This window comes from Arachis ipaensis, chromosome B9 (assembly GCF_059453495.1).
Source record: "Arachis ipaensis isolate K30076 ecotype BB chromosome B9, ASM5945349v1, whole genome shotgun sequence".
Taxonomy (NCBI): domain Eukaryota; kingdom Viridiplantae; phylum Streptophyta; class Magnoliopsida; order Fabales; family Fabaceae; genus Arachis; species Arachis ipaensis.
Genome location: NC_142444.1, coordinates 27,393,926 through 27,408,726, shown reverse-complemented (window position 1 = coordinate 27,408,726; position 14,801 = coordinate 27,393,926). Strand labels below are relative to the sequence as shown.

Genomic DNA, 14,801 nt, shown 5'->3' with positions numbered 1-14,801 from the left:
TCAACTTACGAGACCATATGTCTCTGGCAACCATAATTGCATGTTCCAATGAAGAGAATGGAAAGGCCATAGCCATTTCGTTAGCGAATGTTGTGCCTGCACAGTATGATGAGAAATCATCCGTTTTTATTTCTCCTGTTACAACACCATTTTATGTTAACTATTTGGGTCAATGATAACAATATTATAATTCAACGCAATTTACTTGATACCAAAATTTTTTTCATTGGAGACTAAGAACAACAACAATGATGATGACAACAACAAAGCCTTGAAAACTAACTTTTGCTAGCAACAATCGTTGGAAGAAATGAGAAACTGGTGGTATTCATGAAAATCAACAAGAAATGAAAACTTAATTCAAATACGAAAACACAGATAGTAATGTAACCAGCAAACTGCGTACATCATAAACAATGTTAAACTTATTAAACACACACAGATTCTCTATAAATGATGAACACGTTTTCCATATTTTCACTATGCCACATCATCGATGTTATTAGAAACATCTTTTATTGGGTCTTTTATATCATCATCCCTTGCCAACTGTAAATCACTGATGTCACCTGCCGCTGACATGTTCAACCCGGGCTGTAGAGAAAAAGCAGCTTCAACTTCTTCATTCTCTCCTCCTATGTCATACAAGTCTCGTGGTTTTACATGAACCACTACACTCCATTCTTGATCTAATTCATCACGTACATAGTACACGAGATGAGCTTCTGATGCCAATATGTACGGTTTATCATCTTCTCGATCACCGGTGTGAATCGGACGAGTGAAATTAATGCTGGTAAGGCCCAGATGGTCCTGTTTGATGCCTCTGCTCGTAGTTGTATCAGCCCAAATACATCTAAACAAAATCACTGTGAAATGGCAGCTGTAGTTCAATTCGATTATGTCCACAATTTTTTCATAATATGGAACATCACTAACAACCACTCTATTGTCACGCATGCTTGTATAAATTTTTGTATTGGATGAGACATAAACTCCACTATTTTGGATTTTTAGCCCGTCTTCCTTTGTGATAGTTCTAAACTTGTACCCATTGACGTTGTACGCCTCAAAACGTCTTGCCTGAAGCATGGGACTACATGCCAGCAACTTTATTTCTTTTGAATGTATAGTACTGTGGTGCACGAAATTGTGATGTCCAGGCTCAAACTATTCCTGGCACGTGAGCAAATTGGTACGCGTAATCGTGATTACACATTTATAATATGTCACAACTTCGATACAACTAACCAGCAAGTGCACTGGGTCGTCCAAGTAATACCTTACGTGAGTAAGGGTCGAATCCCACGGAGATTGTTGGTATGAAGCAAGCTATGGTCACCTTGTAAATCTCAGTCAGGCAGATATAAAGTAATAATGGAGTTTTCGAAAGTAATTAATAAAATAGGGATAGAAATACTTATGTAAATCATTGGTAGGAATTTCAGATAAGCTAATGGAGATGCTTTTCGTTCCTCTGAACCTCTGCTTTCTTGCTATCTTCATCCAATCAGTCTTACTCCTTTCCATGGCTGGCTTTATGTGATACATCACCATTGTCAACGGCTACTTTCGGTCATCTCTCGGGAAAATGATCCAATGCCCTGTCACGGCACGGCTAATCGTCTGGAGGCATCACCTTTGTTAATGGCTTCATCTTATCCTCTCAGTGAAAATGATCAACGCACCCTGTCACGGGACAGCTATTCATCTGTCGGTTCTCGATCATGCTGGAATAGGATTTACTATCCTTTTGCGTCTGTCACTAACACCCTGCAATCGCGAGTTTGGAGCTCGTCACAGTCATTCAATCATTGAATCCTACTCAGAATACCACAGACAAGGTTTAGACTTTTCGGATTCTCTTGAATGCCGCCATCATTCTAGCTTACGCCACGAAGATTCTGATTAGGAAATCTAAGAGATACTCATTCAGTCGAAGGTAGAACGGAAGTGGTTGTCAGGCACGCGTTCATAGGGAATGATGATGATTGTCACGTTCATCACATTCAGATTGAAGTACGAATGAATATCTTAGAAGCGAAATAAGATGAATTGAATAGAAAATAGTAGTACTTTGCATTAACCTTTGAGGAACAGCAGAGCTCCACATCTTAATCTATGGAGTGTAGAAACTCTACCGTTAAAATTACATAAGTGAAAGTCCAGGCATGGCCGAGATGGCCAGCCCCTCTGATCTAAGAACCAGGCGTCCAAAGATATCTAATACAATAGTAAAAGGTCCTATTTATAATAAACTAGCTACTAGGATTTACATGAGTAAGTAATTGATGCATAAATTCACTTCCGGGGCCCACTTGGTGTGTGCTTGGGCTGAGCTCTAACTTTACACGTGCAGAGGCCATTTGTGGAGTTGAACGCCAGGTTTTGATCCATTTCTGGCGTTCAACTCTGGTTTTGGATCCTTTTCTGGCGCTGGACGCCAGAATTGGGCAGAGAGCTGGCGTTGAAAGCCAGTTTGTGTCGTCTATTCTTGGCCAAAGTATGGATTATTATATATTGCTGGAAAGCCCTGGATGTCTACTTTTCAACGCAATTAGAAGCGCGCCATTTTGAGTTCTGTAGCTCTAGAAAATCTACTTTGAGTGCAGGGAGGTCAGAATCCAACAGCATCAGCAGTCCTTCTTCAACCTCTGAATCTGATTTTTGCTCAAGTCCCTCAATTTCAGCCAGAAAATACCTGAAATCACAGAAAAATACACAAACTCATAGTAAAGTCCAGAAATGTGAATTTAACATAAAAACCAATGAAAAAATCCCTAAAAGTAACTAGATTCTACTAAAAACATACTAAAAATAATGCCAAAAAGCGTATAAATTATCCGCTCATCACAACACCAAACTTAAATTGTTGCTTGTCCCCAAGCAACTGAAAATCAAATAGGATAAAAAGAATAGAATATACTATAAATTCCAAACTATCAATGAAACATAGCTCCAATCAGATGAGTGGGACTTGAAGCTTTTTGCCTCTTGAATAGTTTTGTCATCTCACTTTATCCATTGAGGTTCAGAATGATTGGCATCTATAGGAACTCAGAGTTCAGATAGTGTTATTGATTCTCCTAGTTCAGTATGATGATTCTTGAACACAGCTATTTTATGAGTCTTGGCCGTGGCCCTAAGCACTTTGTTTTCCAGTATTACCACCGGATACATAAATGCCACAGACACATAATTGGGTGAACCTTTTTAGATTGTGACTCAGCTTTGCTAAAGTCCCCAATTAGAGGTGTCCAGGGTTCTTAAGCACACTCTTTTTTTGCTTTGGACCTTGACTTTAACCGCTTAGTCTCAAGTTTTCACTTGACACCTACACGCCACAAGCACATGGTTAGGGACAGCTTGGTTTAGCCGCTTAGACCAGGATTTTATTCCTTTAGGCCCTCCTATCCACTGATGCTCAAAGCCTTGGGATCCTTTTTAATTGCCCTTGCCTTTTGGTTTTAAGGGTTATTGGCTTTTTGCTCTTGCCTCTTGGTTTTAAGAGCTTTTGGCTTTTTCTGCTTGCTTTTTCTTTTTCTTTCTATTTTTTTCGCCTATTTTTTTTTCTGCAAGCTTTGTTCTTTGCTGCTTTTTCTTGCTTCAAGAATCATTTTTATGATTTTTCAGATTATCAAATAACATGTCTCCTAGTCATCGTTCTTTCAAGAGCCAACATATTTAACATTCTTAAACAACAACTTCAAAAGACATATGCACTGTTCAAGCATACATTCAGAAAACAAGAAGCATTGTCACCACATCAATATAATTAAGCTAAGTTCAAGGATAAATTCAAAACTCATGTACTTCTTGTTCTTTTGAATTAAAATAGTTTTTATTTTAAGAGAGGTGATGGATTCATAGGACATTCATAACTTTAAGACAAAGTTACTAACTACTGATGATCATGTAATGAAGACACGAACATAGATAAGCACATATCATAGAAAACGAAAAACAGAAGAAATAAGAACAAGGAATGAGTCCACCTTAGTGATGGTGGCGTTTCCTTCTTGAGGAACCAATGATGTCCTTGAGCTCTTCTATGTCTCTTCCTTGTTTTTGTTGCTCCTCCCTCATTGCTTTTTGATCTTCTTTTATTTCATGAAGGATGATGGAGTGCTCTTGATGTTCCACCCTTAGTTGTTCCCCATAATTTTGTGGAGGAAAGTGCATTCGAGGCATCTCCAGGATCTCATGGTGATGAGCTTCCTGCGCCTCTTGAGCTCCATGAATGAGCTCTCTTGTTTGCTCCATCCTTTTCTTAGTGATGAGCTTTAGAGATGAATCTTTCCATCTCCCATGGCTCAGAGGTGAAAGCACTTGCCTTCCCTTTCCTCTTTGAGGTTTCTCTAGCCTTAGGTGCCATTAATGGTTATGGAAAACCAAAAAAAAGCTATGCTTTTACCACACCAAACTTAGAATGTTGCTCGTCCTCGAGCAAAAGAAGAAAGAATAGAAGAAGAAGAAGATATGGAGGAGATGGAGGGATGTGTGTATGGATGTGAGTGGTGAATGGAAAACAGAAGGGATGATCATGAATGGAGAGAGAGAGGGTGAGGTGGGTGGGGATCCTGTGGAATTCACAGATCCTGAGATGATCCTGTGGTGTCCACAGATCTTGAGGTGTCAAGGCATTTACATCCCTGCACCAATTTAGGCATGCAAAATACCCTTGCACACAACTCTGGGCGTTCAGCGCCAGGTTGGTGCCCATTTTGGGCGTTCAACGCCCATTTGCTGCCATTTCTGACGTTGAACGCCAGAACCATGCCTGTTCTAGCGTTCAGCGCCCAGAAGCTGCCCATTTTGGGCGTTCAGCGCCAGAACCATGCTCTGTTCTGGCGCTGAACGCCAGACAGATGCTCCTCCAGGGTGTGATTTTTCTTCTGCTGTTTTTGATTCTGTTTTTAATTTTTATATTTATTTTGTGATTCCACATGATCATGAACCTAATAAAACATGAAAAACAAAAATAATAGAGTTAGATAAATAAACATTGGGTTGCCTCCCAACAAGCGCTTCTTTAATGTCAATAGCTTGACAGTGGGCTCTCATGGAGCCTCACAGATGTTCAGAGCATTGTTGAGACTCTCCAACACCAAACTTAGAGTTTGGATATGGGAGTTCAACACCAAACTTAGAGTTTGGTTGTGGCCTCCCAACACCAAACTTAGAGTTTGACTGTGGGGGCTCTGGTTGACTCTGCTTTGAGAGAAGCTTTTTCTGCTTCCTCTCCATGGTTGCAGAGGGAAATCCTTGAGTTTTAAACACAAGGGAGTTCTTATTCCATTGAAGGACTATTTCACCTCTGTCAACATCAATCACAGCTCTTGCTGTGGCCAGGAAAGGTCTTCCTAGGATGATGGATTCATCCTCTTCCTTTCCAGTATCCAGGACTATGAAATCAGCAGGGATGTAAAGGCCTTCAACCTTTACTAACACGTCCTCTACTTGTCCATAAGCCTGTTTTCTTGAGCTGTCTGCCATCTCTAATGAGATTTTAGCAGCTTGCACCCCATAGATTCCCAGTTTCTCTATTACAGAGAGGGGCATGAGGTTTATTCCTGAACCAAGGTCACACAGAGCCTTAAAGATTATGGTGCCTATGGTACAGGGTATTATGAACTTTCCAGGATCCTGTCTCTTCTGAGGCAATGTCAGTTGATCCAGATCACTTAGTTCATTGATGAACAAGGGAGGTTCAACTTCCCAAGTATCAATGCCAAATAGTTTGGCATTCAGCTTCATGATTGCACCAAGAAACTTGGCAATTTGCTCTTCAGTAACATCCTCATTCTCTTCAGAAGAGGAATACTCATCAGAGCTTATGAAGGGCATAAGGAGGTTCAATGGAATCTCTATGGTCTCTAGATGAGCCTCAGAGTCCTTTGATTCCTCAGAGGGAAGCTCCTTATTGATCACTGGACGTCCCAGGAGGTCTTCCTCCTTGGGATTCACGTCCTCTCCTCTCCTCACAGGTTCGGCCATGGTGCTTATGTCAATGGCCTTGCACTCTCCTTTTGGATTCTCTTCTGTATTGCTTGGGAGAGTACTAGGAGGGATTTCAGTGATCCTTTTACTCAGCTGGCCCACTTGTGCTTCCAGATTTCTAATGGAAGATCTTGTTTCATTCATGAAACTTACAGTGGCCTTAGACAGATCAGAGACTAAGTTTGCCAAATTAGAAGTATTTTATTCAGAGTTCTCTATCTGTTGCTGAGTGGATGATGGAAAAGGTTTATTATTGTTAAACCTGTTTCTTCCACCATTATTAAAGCCTTGTTGAGGCTTTTGATCCTTCCATGAGAAATTTGGATGATTTCTCCATGATGAGTTATAGGTGTTTCCATAAGGTTCACCTAAGTAATTTACCTCTGCTATTGCAGGGTTTTCAGGATCATAAGCTTCTTCTTCAGAAGATGCCTCTTGAGTACTGTTGGATGCAGCTTGCATTCCATGTAGACTCTGAGAGATCATATTGACTTGCTGAGTCAATATTTTATTCTGAGCCAATATGGCATTCAGAGTATCAACTTCAAGAACTCCCTTCTTCATAGGCGTCCCATTGCTCACAGGATTCCTTTCAGAAGTGTACATGAACTGGTTATTAGCAACCATGTCAATGAGTTCTTGAGCTTCTGCAGGCGTTTTCTTTAGGTGAATGGATCCACCTGCAGAAGTGTCCAGTGACATCTTTGATAGCTCAGATAAACCATCATAGAATATATCCAGGATGGTCCATTCTGAAAGCATGTCAGAGGGACACTTTTTGGTCAACTGTTTGTATCTTTCCCAAGCTTCATAGAGGGATTCACCTTCTTTCTGTCTGAAGGTTTGAACATCAGCTCTAAGCTTGCTCAGCTTTTGAGGAGGAAAGTACTTGGCTAAGAAAGCCGTGACCAGCTTATCCCAAGAGTTCAGGCTGTCTTTGGGTTGAGAATCCAACCATAATCTAGCTCTGTCTCTTACAGCAAAAGGGAAAAGCATGAGCCTGTAGACTTCAGGATCTACTCCATTAGTCTTAACAGTATCACATATCTGCAAGAATTCAGTTAAGAACTGAAAGGATCTTCAGATGGAAGTCCATGAAACTTGTAGTTCTGCTGCATCAGAGAAACTAATTGAGGTTTCAGCTCAAAGTTGTTTGCTCCAATGGCAGGAATGGAGATGCTTCTTCCATGTAAATTGGAATTAGGTGCAGTAAAGTCACCAAGCATCTTCCTTACATTATTATTATTTTCGGCTGCCATCTCCTTTTCTTGTTCGAAAATTCCTGACAGGTGCTTGCTGGATAGTTGTAATTTAGCTTCTCTTAATTTTCTCTTCAGAGTCCTTTCAGGTTCTGGATCTGTCTCAATAAGAATATTCTTGTCCTTGCTCCTGCTCATATGACAAAGAAGAGGGCACAGGAAAATAATAATAATAGGGATCCTTTTTGCCCAAGCATAGAGGTTCCCTTATGTGAGTAGAAGAAAAGAAGAAAAGAAAATATGAACTCAGAGAGAGAGGGGGTTCGGATTTTTGGTGAGTTGAAGGAAAGATGTTAGTATATCAATAAACAAATAGAAGAAGATGAGAGGGGGAAGTGAATTTTCGAAAACAATTTTTGAAAAAGAGTTAGTGATTTTTGAGAATAGTTTTTGAAAAAGGTTAGTAAATTTTTTTTTCTTTTTTTTTTTGAAAATTCAAATAAAAATAAAAAAAAATAATTAGTTAATAAAAAAGAAATTTTTGAAAAAGGGGGGAGATATTTTCGAAAATTAGAGAGAGAGAGTTAGTTAGGTAGTTTTGAAAAAGATAAGAAACAAACAAAAAGTTAGTTAGTTAGTTGAAACAAATTTTGAAAAGATGAGAAGTTAGGAAGTTAGAAAAGATATTTTGAAATTAGATTTTTGAAAAAGATAAGATAAGAAGATATTTTAGAAATTAGTTTTGAAAAAGATTTGATTTTTAAAATCTCAATTAATGACTTGATTCATAAGAAATCACAAGATATGATTCTAGAACTTAAAGTTTGAATCTTTCTTAACAAGCAAGTAACAAACTTCAAATTTTTGAATCAAAACATTAATTGATTATGTTATTTTCGAAAATTTGATATAAAAATAAGAAAAAGATTTTTGAAAAATATTTTTGGAATTTTCGAAAATAACTAAGAATTTTGAAAAAGATTTGATTTTTGAAAAAGATATTGAAAAAGATAAGATTTTCAAATTGAAAATTTGATTTGACTCATAAGAAACAACTTGATTTTAAAAATTTTTGAAAAAGTCAACTCAAATGTTCGAATTTGATGAGAGAAAAAAGGAAAAGATATTTTTTTGGTTTTTGAATTTTTAATGATGAGAGAGAAAAACACTAAAATGATGCAATGCATGAAATTTTTAGATCAAAACAATGAATGCATGCAAGAATGCTATGAATGTCAAGATGAACACTAAGAACACTATGAATGTCAAGATGAACATCATAGACACAATTTTGAAAAATTTTTAATGCAAAGAAAACATGCAAGACACCAAACTTAGAATTCTTTAATGCTTAGACACTAAGAATTCAAGAATGCATATGAAAAACACCATACAACACAAAACAAAAAATCATCAAGATCAAACAAGAAGACTTACCAAGAACAACTTTGAAGATCATGAAGAATACTATGAATGCATGAAATTTTCGAAAAATGCAAGATGCACATGCAATTGACACCAAACTTATAACATGACTCAAGACTCAAACAAGAAACACAAAAAATATTTTTGATTTTTATGATTTTCTAATTTTTTTGTATTTTCTTTTAATTTTTTCGAAAATTATTGTGAAAAAATAAAAATAAGGATTCCAAAATTTTTAATATGAATTCCAGGAATCTTATGCTCTAAAGCTCCAATCAAAGGGTCAGGCATGGCTTAATAGCCAGCCAAGCTTTAGTATGTAACTCAGACATGACACGCCTGACATACTCATTCCCAAAGGAATTAGACATGGCTTTACAGCCAGCCAGGCTTCAACATGCTCCATGAAACACTAGAATTCATTCTTAAAAATTCTGAAGACAAATATATTTTTGAAAACATTTTTATTTTAAAATATTTTTTTTTCGAAAACAAAAGAAAAATTTTTGAAAGATTTTTGAAAATTTTTTAAAGAGAAAACAAAAAGAAAATTACCTAATCTGAGCAACAAGATGAACCGTCAGTTGTCCAAACTCGAACAATCCCCGGCAACGGCGCCAAAAACTTGGTACACGAAATTGTGATGTCCAGGCTCAAAATATTCCTGGCACGTGAGCAACTTGGTACGCGTAATCGTGATTACACATTCATAATATGTCACAACTTCGATACAACTAACCAGCAAGTGCACTGGGTCGTCCAAGTAATACCTTACGTGAGTAAGGGTCGAATCCCACGGAGATTGTTGGTATGAAGCAAGCTATGGTCACCTTGTAAATCTCAGTTAGGCAGATATAAAGTAATAATGGAGTTTTCGAAAGTAATTAATAAAATAGGGATAGAAATACTTATGTAAATCATTGGTAGGAATTTCAGATAAGCTAATGGAGATGCTTTTCGTTCCTCTGAACCTCTGCTTTCTTGCTATCTTCATCCAATCAGTCTTACTCCTTTTCATGGCTGGCTTTATGTGATACATCACCATTGTCAACGGCTACTTTCAGTCATCTCTCAGGAAAATGATCCAATGCCCTGTCACGGCACGGCTAATCGTCTGGAGGCATCACCTTTGTCAATGACTTCATCTTATCCTCTCAGTGAAAATGATCAACGCACCCTGTCACGGCACGGCTATTCATCTGTCGGTTCTCGATCATGCTGGAATAGGATTTACTATCCTTTTGCGTCTGTCACTAACGCCCTGCAATCGCGAGTTTGGAGCTCGTCACAGTCATTCAATCATTGAATCCTACTCAGAATACCACAGACAAGGTTTAGACTTTCCGGATTCTCTTGAATGCCGCCATCATTCTAGCTTACGCCACGAAGATTCTGATTAGGAAATCTAAGAGATACTCATTCAGTCGAAGGTAGAACGGAAGTGGTTGTCAGGCACGCGTTCATAGGGAATGATGATGATTGTCACGTTCATCACATTCAGATTGAAGTACGAATGAATATCTTAGAAGCGAAATAAGATGAATTGAATAGAAAACAGTAGTACTTTGCATTAACCTTTGAGGAACAGCAGAGCTCTACACCTTAATCTATGGAGTGTAGAAACTCTACCGTTAAAATTACATAAGTGAAAGTCCAGGCATGGCCGAGATGGCCAGCCCCTTTGATCTAAGAACCAGGCGTCCAAAGATGTCTAATACAATAGTAAAAGGTCCTATTTATAATAAACTAGCTACTAGGGTTTACATGAGTAAGTAATTGATGCATAAATTTACTTCCGGGGCCCACTTGGTGTGTGCTTGGGCTGAGCTCTAACTTTACACGTGCAGAGGCCATTTGTGGAGTTGAACGCCAGGTTTTGATCCATTTCTGGCGTTCAACTCTGGTTTTGGATCCTTTTCTGGCGCTGGACGCCAGAATTGGGCAGAGAGCTGGCGTTGAACGCCAGTTTGCATCGTCTATTCTTGGCCAAAGTATGGACTATTATATATTTCTGGAAAGCCCTGGATGTCCACTTTCCAACGCAATTAGAAGCGCGCCATTTTGAGTTCTGTAGCTCTAGAAAATCCACTTTGAGTGCAGGGAGGTCAGAATCCAACAGCATCAGCAGTCCTTCTTCAACCTCTGAATTTGATTTTTGCTCAAGTCCCTCAATTTCAGCCAGAAAATACCTGAAATCACAGAAAAACACACAAACTCATAGTAAAGTCCAGAAATGTGAATTTAACATAAAAACCAATGAAAACATCCCTAAAAGTAACCAGATTCTACTAAAAACATACTAAAAACAATGCCAAAAAGCGTATAAATTATCCGCTCATCATACTGTCCATTGGAACCTAGCACCATAAATTAAAGTTCATTCGTATAAAACATTGGAATTCGTAAATTATAATTCTAGGGCATAAATAAGTTGGTCAGGTTAAATTTCTACCAACCTCATACTTGAACCAGTGAGAAAATTCTGCATGCACAACACGGTCTATCTTAGATTGCGACCTTGTTTGATGCCGTAATTTTCCCTTCGTTTCTGCCCTAAATGTACTTTATGACACAACAAGAAATTAGTCCAACGACTGAGTGTTTGAAATGGGTTATAATCGTACTTAAAAAGTGTACTCTGCATACTAACTCAATAAATGGAACGACGGCCTCGCAATTGACTAGCACATGACGATGTGCCTGATCATTTTCCATCGGGGTCAGTCCAAAATGTGAAACAGCCCCTGAAGCTTTTCCAATTTCTGGGGACATAGTTTTTCCTGTATTGTTTGTAATATCAACAGGTTGATCATCAAGTCACGCTGGTCGGTTGATTCTAGTTTCAATATTATCCAAATATCTGGAACAGAATATCAAAATCTTCTCAGATAAATAGCTCTCCGCAATTGAGCCTTCTGCTTGTGCCTTATTACGCACATGTTGCTTCAATCGTCCTAGATACCTTTTACATAAATAGGACACAACACTTAGTATATACGTAATGAGACAAAATAAATGTATTAAAGGCGCTTAGTAGCAAGCTAACCTTTCTATTGGATACATCCACCGATAATGTACCGGGCCACCAAGTTTTAGTTCATCAACGAGATGCACCGTAAGGTGAACCATGACAGTGAAGAATGATGGAAGAAAGATCATTTTCATCTGACATAGAGTTTGCACAACATGATTCAGAAGGCCACCAAGCTGCATAGAATTTATAGCTTTCCAACAGAGTTCTCAGAAAAATGAAGACAAATTTGCAATCACAGTCGACACCGGACTCGGCAATGCATTCTTCACCAAAATCGGAAGTAATTGTTCCATTAGAATGTGGCTGTCGTGACTTTTCAACCCATACAACTTGCGCTATCGGATGTCAACATAACGAGCAATATTGCTCGAGTAACCATCTGGAAAGACCACGTTCTGTAGAGTCTTCAGGAATACATCCTTCTATGGATTCGACATTGTGAAGATTGCTGAAGGATATTTACCATCTTCGTCCGGCCACAATTCAGGTCTTATGCCCATGGTTTGTAAATCTTTGTGAGCTTTAAGATTGTCTTTTGATTTGACGCTATCGTTTAAGATAGTGAAGACCACATTGTCACAAATATTTTTCTCTATATGCATCACGTCAAGGTTATGACGTAACATGTGATCCTTCCAGTATGGGAGTTCAAAGAACACACTCCTATTTTTTCAATACGAGTCATCTTGATCTGCATCTTCACTAATGTGTCTTCTTTTGGCTGTCAAAGTTGAGTTCTTCCCAAATGAAATTTGCATGTTAGACTATTGCCTTAAGACATCTATTCCATAATACTTCTTTGGTGGATCTCTGCTTTCAGCTTGTCCGTCAAATCTATTCCGGTCTAGTCTATATTTATGGCCCTGATTCAAGAAGTAACGATGGCCCATGTAATACCGTTTTTGACTGAATGTTAGTCGCTGAGCCTTAGCATCCACATTACACGTGGGACATGCTAACCCACTGTACGTGTTCCAGCCAGATAAATTTTTCAACCCTGGAAAACCGCTAATAGTCAACATTAGCGCCGCATGCATCTTGAAAGTTGTCCTTTTATTAGCATCATAAGTTTCAACGCCATCCCAGAGTTGCTTCAACTCATCTACCAAGGGCTCCAAATAAACATCTATGCCATTACCCAACATTTTAAAACTGGGAATAATCATAGATAGTATAAAAGATGCCTATTTCATGCAAAGCCATGGAAGAAGATTGTACGGAATAAGAATCACAGGCCAAATAGAATACTTCGTACTCATATTTTCGAAAGGATTAAATCCGTCACTAGCTAAAGCTAAACGAACACTGCGCAGATCGTTAGAAAAAAATGGATACTTTGCATCAAATTCTTTCCATGCTTCAACGTCCCTTGGATGCCCCAAGTACCCATCATTATTATCAGCCTCTTTATGCCATAACATGTCAGTTGAAGTTTTGCTACACATGAATAACCGTTGCAGTTGTGGTATAAGAGGAAAGTAACAGAGAGTCTTTGCTGGGAGAGGCTTTCCATTTTTCCTGACAGGTATTTTGAGTTTTGTAACGGAACCCTTTCGCTTCTTTTGCTTCCATCGTGAAGTCCCACACTACTTGCATTTGGTCGCATCCCCATCATCACCCCGATATAACATGCAATCATTCGGGTATGCATCTATCTTTTTGTATTCAATCCCTAACTTTCGGATAGTTTTTTTGGCTTCATACAATGTGGACGGGAGTTTGGCTTGCTCAAATGCATCCCGCAATAAGTCCAGAATCATCGACATAGCCTTATCACTCACACCGCACATATACTTAATATGATAAAGTTTCACTAGGAAAGACAACTTTGAGTATTTCGAGCAGCCTGGATATAATTCCTCCGCTCCATCCGTAAGAAGATCGGTAAAATCATGTGCCTCGTGACTTGGACCATCGTACAAGTACGGCAACTCCAGATCATCGTCTTCTACAGGTTCACCTGTTGCAGTCTCCTCACTTCCATGAGGCATTGTGAAGTTAAATGTCTCGTGCACCATTTGAAAATATGGATTCACCTCGGTTGTAAGTTTTTTAACTATCGGTGTGCAAATAGAGCTATCTTCAGCTGGTTTCTCAGCATGACACAACCACAAAGTATATCCAAGGGGAAAGGACTTTATCAACAGGTGGTCGTACGCATCCTCTCTTGTTTGCATAAATTAAAATCCACATTGAGGACATGGACACTTTATCATGTCATCTGACGATGCATTTGTAAATGCAAAGTCTATATTCTATGCTATCTCGTAGCTTAAGAATCCAGGTTTTGTCCATATCTATCATACACCAAAGATATGGTTTAATAATTAATATGATACAACTTGTTCAACACTAAAATAATGTTAAGTATCTTAGGGTATTTTATCCGCATGATATAACAAATACAGTTCTACTTGGAGTTAAAATGTATGGTTATAATATTAAATTATATTCAATACAAGGAGCTAATTGTGTTTCAAATGTGTCAATTAAATTAAAATTAACTGTGTTTCATATGCATCTAAAAAATAGTTTGAGTTTAAAACAGCATACGCATTAAATTTTTGGTTTTTGTTGCTAAAAAATAACTATAAACAAGAAATGTAGTAAAACGTAAGATGTATGGTAAAATACGTGCGCAACTAAAAACATTAAAATTTATAATAAAATGTATAGTAAAACGTAGAATATAAAACTAATATAAAAAAAAAGATGCCACATAATTACAGTTATAATATGACTCTAAAATTTACACAAAATAATTTTTGTTACAATATATTAGGATTCATTTTACATATAATAGTCATTCATCTAAGTTCATTCATGGAGTACCTTAGAAAAATTATATTTACGTAATTTTTTTTATCTTATAACCTTTTTATAATTTGGGATTCAAAATTTATGTATTTTTATTTTTATTCAAGATTTATTTTTATGTTTTATTTTAGTTATGTTAATAAAAAAGTATTAACATTAGTTTTTAATTTTTTACTTTTACGATGGATAAATAAAAAATGAGACTTTTTTATAAATTAGAAGATTAAAAAACTATTTATTATAGGAGAAATTAAGTCTATTTCTTGACCATAGGAATACATATAATTCACTCTTGAATGTAATCAAAATAAATATAAATTTATTTA

General features: G+C 37.6%; 1 protein-coding gene and 1 non-coding gene across 2 annotated transcripts; one reads left to right on the top strand and one right to left on the bottom strand.

Moving 5' to 3' along the window:
• Window positions 1–6,756: 6,756 nt before the first annotated feature.
• On the top strand, window positions 6,757–6,864 carry LOC148544096 (small nucleolar RNA R71). The gene has a single exon (XR_015901233.1). It is a non-coding gene; the product is annotated as a small nucleolar RNA R71 (small nucleolar RNA).
• Window positions 6,865–11,441: 4,577 nt separating this feature from the next.
• LOC107615240 (uncharacterized) lies at window positions 11,442–13,649 on the bottom strand. Its single transcript, XM_016317338.1, has 7 exons — window positions 13,249–13,649; window positions 12,963–13,095; window positions 12,430–12,842; window positions 12,122–12,321; window positions 11,881–11,993; window positions 11,671–11,789; window positions 11,442–11,586 (listed from the first exon to the last, which is right to left on the bottom strand). Exons 1-7 carry the CDS (start codon window positions 13,647–13,649, stop codon window positions 11,442–11,444), a joined length of 1,524 nt encoding a protein of 507 aa, XP_016172824.1.
• Between the last annotated feature and the right edge of the window lie 1,152 nt (window positions 13,650–14,801).

Bases quoted from the DNA above. Each gene is read 5' to 3' on its own strand.
- LOC107615240 (XM_016317338.1), bottom strand. From the start codon at position 13,649: ATGCCTCATGGAAGTGAGGAGACTGCAACAGGTGAACCTGTAGAAGAC. The intron at 13,096-13,248 runs GTAGTGTGGGAC...ATTCATGTGTAG, and splicing joins GGGGATGCGACCAAATGCAA to CAAAACTTCAACTGACATGT. The intron at 12,843-12,962 runs GTTCGTTTAGCT...TGCATGAAATAG, and splicing joins TTTCTAACGATCTGCGCAGT to GCATCTTTTATACTATCTAT.